The 7,728-nt window shown below is 29.6% G+C and overlaps 2 protein-coding genes across 2 annotated transcripts in view; one reads left to right on the forward strand and one right to left on the reverse strand.

Annotated features, from left to right (window-relative positions):
• LOAG_18676 (hypothetical protein) overlaps positions 1–2,309 on the reverse strand; it is a gene marked incomplete at its 3' end in the record, with an annotated part of 14,719 nt that extends 12,410 nt beyond the window's left edge. Inside the window, exon 1 of the mRNA XM_020451340.1 lies at positions 2,041–2,309. Within this exon, the coding sequence (XP_020304883.1) occupies positions 2,041–2,283 (243 nt within the window). The 5' untranslated portion in view covers positions 2,284–2,309. The remainder of the gene's footprint in view (positions 1–2,040) is intronic.
• Positions 2,310–5,347: 3,038 nt separating this feature from the next.
• LOAG_10871 (hypothetical protein) lies at positions 5,348–5,509 on the forward strand (the record flags this gene model as incomplete). Its single annotated transcript, XM_003146394.1, has 1 exon — positions 5,348–5,509. The coding sequence occupies one exon, from the start codon at positions 5,348–5,350 to the stop codon at positions 5,507–5,509; it is 162 nt and encodes a 53-aa protein (XP_003146442.1).
• Positions 5,510–7,728: the final 2,219 nt, after the last annotated feature.

Genomic DNA, 7,728 nt, shown 5'->3' on the forward strand with positions numbered 1-7,728 from the left:
ATAGATATAAATGTGGAATAATAATGCCATCATAAACGCTATTAATTAATGGCAAAATAATTTTTGATATTGAAAATCTTTTTCAATGACCTTAAAATTTATCCTAACGTAAACTTATTTATTACATTTTATCAGTGTATATGAAATTTGATGAATCTATTATTAAAGTTACCGTGGAACCTAAAACCATTTCAGATTCGGAAAATCATTAAATAGAAGAGTGTTAACAAATGCAGAAAATGCTTTACCAATCAATAATGATTTATCTTGTCTAGATAAATGCATAAATTACAAATGCTTAATTTATTCTTAAAATGAAAGAATTAAGATTTTGCCCATTTGTAAATAAAAATATTCTTAAACTAAGCATCAAATCTACAAAAAGGATAGCAAGTAGGTCAAGCAAACTGGATAACAAAAGATTTAGGCTCATGGCTATATGATTTATTGCTTTTGCTTTCACATATATCATTAAATATTATTGTCACATCAACATACGAAACAGCAAGAGGTTAAATGGAAACAGATGTTACCGCAGCCAAAGCATCAAGTCTCAAGGTCATCATCATCACTGTATGAGCCAGTAATAAAAGTGGTCATTTTGCTGTCACAGATGGTCATATTTTTGATTTCGTTCCACTTCAAAACCTCACTTATTCATTCAGAATTTAAAATCTCGTTAAAACTACATTATCAAAAGGAATTTTCGAATGAATGAAATGAATCGTTCCACTTTTACATTGATCATACATATCTGTCAGTAGCTATCAGAAGTGAACTGATATGTGACATGCATGATAAGGGGAATAAATGGATGAATAGCCAAGTAATGTCGATGAACTACGGTAAACTGAACTATGATAGAAAAATAAATTAAGAAAGGATTAACAAAATGACTTCCGTATAAACTGATACCGTCTGTAATTTATATAAGCAAAAAAGGGAAAAAGAAACCATAAATTTATCAAAAATTCGACTCCGAATTATTCCAAATTATGCATTATTAATTGAAGATAAAATTAGGAATCAATTTTAAATTTTAAATTCCAAACGCACTTTGCAGTTTACATAAAGGAAATACCTTTATTATACTTTCTAGGTGTACGAAAAAATAGTTTCAAATTAATGCAGAACTTAAATTTGAAAATTCTCTGCCTTTATCGAAAAAAAAAGAAATTGAATGTTATGTTTTAAAAAAACACATAAAGAAAGAGTATGATACATTAGCAATAAGTTTAAAAAGAAAAATATAACAAAAATGGAAATTGAATATATTGGAAGAGACTGAGTTATCGATTCTTTCCAAAAAAGCTGCAACATTTGATTGGATGATAATATATACAAACAGGACTGCTAAAACTTGCATAAATGCATAACATTTTCTATGTACTTAATTTAAAAATGGAAGGAAATGAGAGAAATTAAGAACTTGAATAGAAGAAAAAATTCAAATTAAATAAAATGCAATCAATTTGTTCCCAAAATATTCTTTCAACATTGAACGAGTGGAAAACATGCATTTAAAAAGTGTTATTTGCTTTTGAATGGGAGGTTTTTTATATTCTTTCAGTAAGCATCGGAACTAATCAAGGACGAGAGATTCAAATTTCAGCAAAAAATTACGATCAATATTTCGCTAGCTCACATTATGCCCAATGAAAAATGATATCTCGTTTGGAATAGATGAAATACTGAAAAGAAAAATCTCCAATAAAAAAGTTCAAATTCTTGGTCAATGGTCAGCGGTCAGTTAGCATTGACTATGATGAAGATTGAGATAAAAATGTCAAAAAAGAAGAAGGCTTAAAACGATAAATTATTGGTGTTAGTATTTACATTCATACAATTAACTTTTTTTATTTTGCAATTCTTGATCCCAAAATTTCGAATCAAACAAAGAAAAAAAACAGGATTAATTACGGACATGCAATAATTTAGAATAGTTCATTAAAAAAAAAAAAGAAAGGAAAACAAATAACAAATGATAACAACGTTTGTAAACAAAGAACGATAATAAATGGAAGAAAGAATGATACATACCCTGTATTGTCCTCTGGAAGCATCGATCACACTCATCAATTTATCACGATATTTGTAAAGTTTATAGGCTAACATAACACTCTTTTTCGAGCATACTGCCTCAGGTGTAACCTTTAATTCGTCCACCTGTCCGATTCCTGTTATCGTTGATAGGCTTGTATCATCCGATAACACCTTTTGATTTCGCGAATAATCACAATCAAATGTACGCCCAATTCGTAATGATTGTAAAGTACAAGCCATTTGTCAAATTTCGTGGGATAGTTTCGAAGTGATGAAAGAAAGAAATAGAGGGAGAGAAAAAAAGATGAAATACTAGTCGATGAGTTGTCTTTTCCTTCTTTTCTTTTTTTTTTTAAACCATTTCAGTGAAGTGACCGAAAATGGATGATGCACGAATCACAGTGGCAAATATTGTTGTTTGCCTCTTCCATTTGTCGATAATGTGATGGAAATTCAAATTGTGTCGGCAAATATGTATATATATGCAATTGAAATTTATGAAAATTTCAAATAGCAAAAGAAATAATGAAACGTAACGATTGAAATTCCGGAATATCGTAGTTCACCGGAGTTTGTGACACCTAGAAGGAATGCTGTTATGATACAAAACTCTTTTTTCTTTTTCAAGTATGAACTGAAATAGCACTTTAAAATTTCAATCAAATTAAATCAGTAAATATGCAAAATGGTCGATTCAGTTAGCTAACAACAAGTGTGGAATGCGTTTGTGGTCGTTATAGTCCCGTAACTAAGTAACAGGATGGATACCTTGTTAGTAGCAACCGATCTCTGCTATACATATTCATTCATCATCACAGTGCTGAATACTAACAATACGCATTTGAAAAGGAGCAGGTAATATGAAATGATTAAATAGGAGATCGATAGATATTGTTCAGGTAAATAAAACCTAATATAAGCGAGAAATAAGATTTAATTGAGATGAGCTTGACGACAAATGTGACACGAAATGTAGGAGGAATAAATAATGGTTGAAAGGGTTGTTTTAAGCAAATGCTGAAGTGAAGAGGGAATAATTGACAGCTGAAGTCAAATGAGGAATGGAAGAGTGAAGAGGACTGGAAGGGAAGGTTAATGATCGGAGAAGAGGTTAAACACTGAGGATGACAAAATAGAAATGACAACGACGAAGAATGAAGCGCATCCAAAACTAACTAAACCCAATAAACCCCTGTCATGGGTAACGATTAAACGGACAGTAGAGAGGACCTTGGAAATAACCTACTGTAAATTCAATATGAATAAGACTAAGCTTCCTACTCAAACAAATATGTTTATTAGATATCTGTGATAATAATCATGAAATTAGGAAAGCATGAAGTGAGAATGACATGTTACAAATCATAGACCTATTGTGATTTCTTCTAGACATTGATTAATTTTCTTGATCTCTTTAATCGTTCTCCTTTACAAATAAATCTTTATATTCAGAGTTTTGAATAAATTTCGTATGGATTAATAACAAGGTAAATTTGCCTGTCTTTTTTTTTGCTACCTTTTAGTAATCGAACTGAAACGAAACTATGATCATGAACTATGGATAATATCTCGATGGAATAAGCTACAGATGAACATCCTTATAAAATAATCTACAGGTGAATATCCCGATAAAATGGTCGACAAATGAATAACCTGATGAAATACGCTACCGATGAATATCTGATTCCAAAATAAATTGAATATTTTCACTGAACAGAGAAAAAAATTCCATGAAGAATGTTGGAATAAGTGTGAAGAAAAAAAGGATTGTTTGTGTGACTGATTTTCATGATAAATTTGTATTGTTTTTCCTTTTTTTCATTTTGTTAAATGAAAAGAAACGATTAGAAATTAATATTTTTCATCTTTTTAACAATTTGTTCAATACCTTTTTCGACACTTTCTTTCTTTCTTATTTTATAAAGAGAGAAGGGAAGAAAAAAACAAAAAAAAAACTTGATCATAGATAGATAAGATAGAATTATTTTGCAGAACTTTTCCTTAAATTATCAAATTTATCAATAGGGTCATCATCAAATATAAACAGATTAAAAACAAACTATAAAAAAGTGGGATATGAGAGAGGGAAAAGAGAAAGAATGTGATAAAGAGGAGAGTGGAATTACTGGGGAGATAATTGGAGGATACAAGGACATCAAATAGGAATCGATTTTTCTAAAATTAAAAAAAAATTTTTAAACAGAATAACAGTTATATTCCACATAATGATATATGTATATGAAATTAATCTATACATTTTAGGCATTTTAGGTATTAATTGATGTATCTCTGTGATAAGTTTTATTCAATCTTAACATTTTTTGTTATAGACAGACAAAAAAAACCAAAAAGAAAAATTGAAATAACCGAAAATTAACAAACAAACAATTGCAAACGATATGTGCAAATCATTCACTTCAAAGCGGAAATGTGGAATTTCTTGGACAAAAAGAAGGAGCAGAAAATATCTTTTCATTAGTAAATAAAAAAATTAAATTTTTCTGTAAAGAAAGATAGAGAAGAGAAAGGAAGCAAGGAATGATGATGACCAGATAATGTTGTTTTTCCGGGGATGATAATAAAACTAAAATAAAATCCTCAAAAGTCTACTACTTCATTCTTTCCGAAGATGGCAGCCTTTTTTCACTTTTCTTAAAAAATTTTTTCGAAATGAAATTTATGATTTTTCATTCAAACATAAATGTAATGACAATGAAGAAAGATAATTAATTAATAAGTTTCACTCATTATTTGCTCGTTTAATGCAATATCAAACTGTAATGCTTCAGTTCACTTTAGAATCTTAGCAATTTTAGTCTTGAGCATTGTGGGATGAGTAGTAATTTATAACCATTTAACATCCATTGCTGTCATCTTTAATGAATTCAAAAGACAGCAATGGTAAAACTGACCAATTTCATACACTTACCTTAGCAAGGTAGATATTATGAAATGTATTAAATTAATAAGTGGTACACCTATGATATTTCATAATGTTTGGGAAATTCTAAATGTAAGCGTTATTTGTCCGATTGATTCAAATTATATAATCCGTTAAAAAAACTGGTAATTGTAAAAAGAAAAGCGGGATTTATTGTGAGGTAAGCTATAGAGGAGGTACCGAGATATCTAGGATTTATTATCGATATGATGATATTAAGTTAATCTCTCGCATCCTTTTTGCTCTTCACGTATTATCATCCGGAAAGCTGAATCACTGACCTATTTATCATATAATTCACATGATACTGAAAAGATATTCTGAGGACAAAAAAGAATTGCTGGTAATTTGCGCTAAATGCTGATGGCTGATCAAATCACACGCTCCACACTATGTATATGTGCGGACAGGGGAAGACATATGCAACACACACGCACACACGTACACACACACACAGACACACATACACGCACACATATACATACGCACACACCGCCACGCACACACACCCAAACAGACAGATAGACGCACAGAGAAAGTTTGAAAAAAAAGTATGATGAAGGATGATTTTCTGTGTTCTGTTTTTCCTTCCTTTTCAAGCAAAGACAAAGAGAAGGTTTAGAGAGTTATGAAATAATCAAAATTTTCAGTATTTTGAAACAGTAACCAATCCATTTAAACTGTTGCATCCGTTAAATCTAATTGTAGAAACCAACTGATAATAATGAAAAGGTCAAATTTTGAAACAAACTAGATCAATTCCACAAAATATACTAAGATTCAGACTTTTTGTCTTTTTTTAGTGAACACAGTCTCTAAGGACTGGAATGGTAAAACACTGTGACAGTAAAAGAGATGCTTAAAATTCTGAAGTTACTACAGTAATAGAAATGTCTGGAATGTTAATTTGCTGTTGAAGTATTGAGAATTTGTCTAGTCATGACCAAATGTTATTGCAAAAGCTTTCCAGATTTACGTTTGAACAAGAATTATCGATATACTGCATTTTTCGCTTATGGAGTATGAATGGAAAGAGAAAAACTGAATTTTTCTTAAAATTTATATTCTAAACTTCTAACCTACTCTGTTTAAATGTATCAGTTTCAAAGCGTTGACAAAATCTGCAGTTGAAATTAAAATAAGAAAATCATTTGTCCTGAGGATTTTCATCAAAATTATCAGTAATTAATGCCAATGAACAATAAGTAACAAATTTAAATATAGTTCACGTGTGAATTGTGACAAATAAATGATGCGCAATTCCCTTCCCTTCCATTTTCCCTCTCACCCCAATTCATCCAAAACTGGTTCCAACAACAATAATAAAAAGCTGATACCAAAAAATTTGAAATTTAAAAATTATGGTTGAACGAAGAAGAAGGGAAGCAGCAACATTGCTATAACCCGCTTTGAAGACAGATGCAAAGAAGGAAAAGACAGGTGGAAAAGCGTTATCCGGCATCAATGACCTCCAAAATAAACTAACAGAAAAAGAAAAAAGGTGGGGAAAAATAGGACAGGAATCATTTCCCAAAAATGATATTTCTCTGAAACGTCAAAAAAAACAGATGGTTTTCAGATGTGACGAATTTTTACGAGTTAAATTGAGGATGTTAGGAAAAAAGCTTTCAATTCATTTCAAAACGAATCATTTACAAGTGAATTGATCAGGAAAATCACTTCCAGCTTGAAAGCATTCTAAAATTATAGTATATATATATATATATGCTACCACGAAACAGTGCAAAGAGATGAAATACGAGAGCGGTAAATCCATCTATTCCAGACCAGTGAATAGTAGTAAGAAATTGTTAAGCAATACTGATGAGGAAATGAAGGATGAATGTTATAAAATTTGTTTTGAGTTGTAAACATAGGAAGATCGATTAAAGTTGAAAAATTGAAATTAAAAGTTATTGGGGTTATTGACCGAAAAGTTATACTTTTGATAATAGAATTTTTATACAACAAGAAAAGTGATAAATTAAATATTCCTGAAATGTCAAGAAAGTCATCATCAAAAAAAGAAACTCTTTGCCTGGGACGCAAAATTAGTTTTAAAATGATCAAATGAATAATACTTCGAATAAATTATTATCAAAAACCATAAAAAGTAATCAGTTATATTATTATAACTGGAAGCGAATATCGGTTAAAGTCGAATAACAATCATTTTAAAAAATACTGAAACTTTATATTTAATATGTAGCATGAGGCTTAAAATTTGGTACTGTTTTTGGTACTAATTTGGTACTAAAACAATTTGAAAAGTCTGAAGTTAACTTGAGAAGTTATTCTAAAAATGAGAATAATTTATGAGTGAGCAATGTGTTGTCAAATATCTATTGTTAAATTAATTGGTAAATATCTTAAATATCCAAGTCATCCACTTCGATATTTATTGGCTTAAGTTTCTCCTTATTTTTGACTTTTTTTGCATAAGTAATCATTGATCTTAAAAATTAATAAATCCTAATTTGGATAAAATGATCATCTGCATGTCTAAAATGCTTATTATAATCATCTTCTCACTAATTAAAACTACTTTCTGACTATTAATAACCATCTTTCTGTTACTATTGTTCCACTCAGCGATGAATAATAATGTTAACCTACCAATAATAATAGTAATAATTAATAATAATTAACAATAGTAATAATAATAATAACAACAATAATAACAATAATAATAATAATAACAACAATAATAATAATAATAGTAATAATAATAGTAACATAATAGT

Source organism: Loa loa, assembly GCF_000183805.2.
Source record: "Loa loa unplaced genomic scaffold supercont3.439, whole genome shotgun sequence".
NCBI lineage: Eukaryota > Metazoa > Nematoda > Chromadorea > Rhabditida > Onchocercidae > Loa > Loa loa.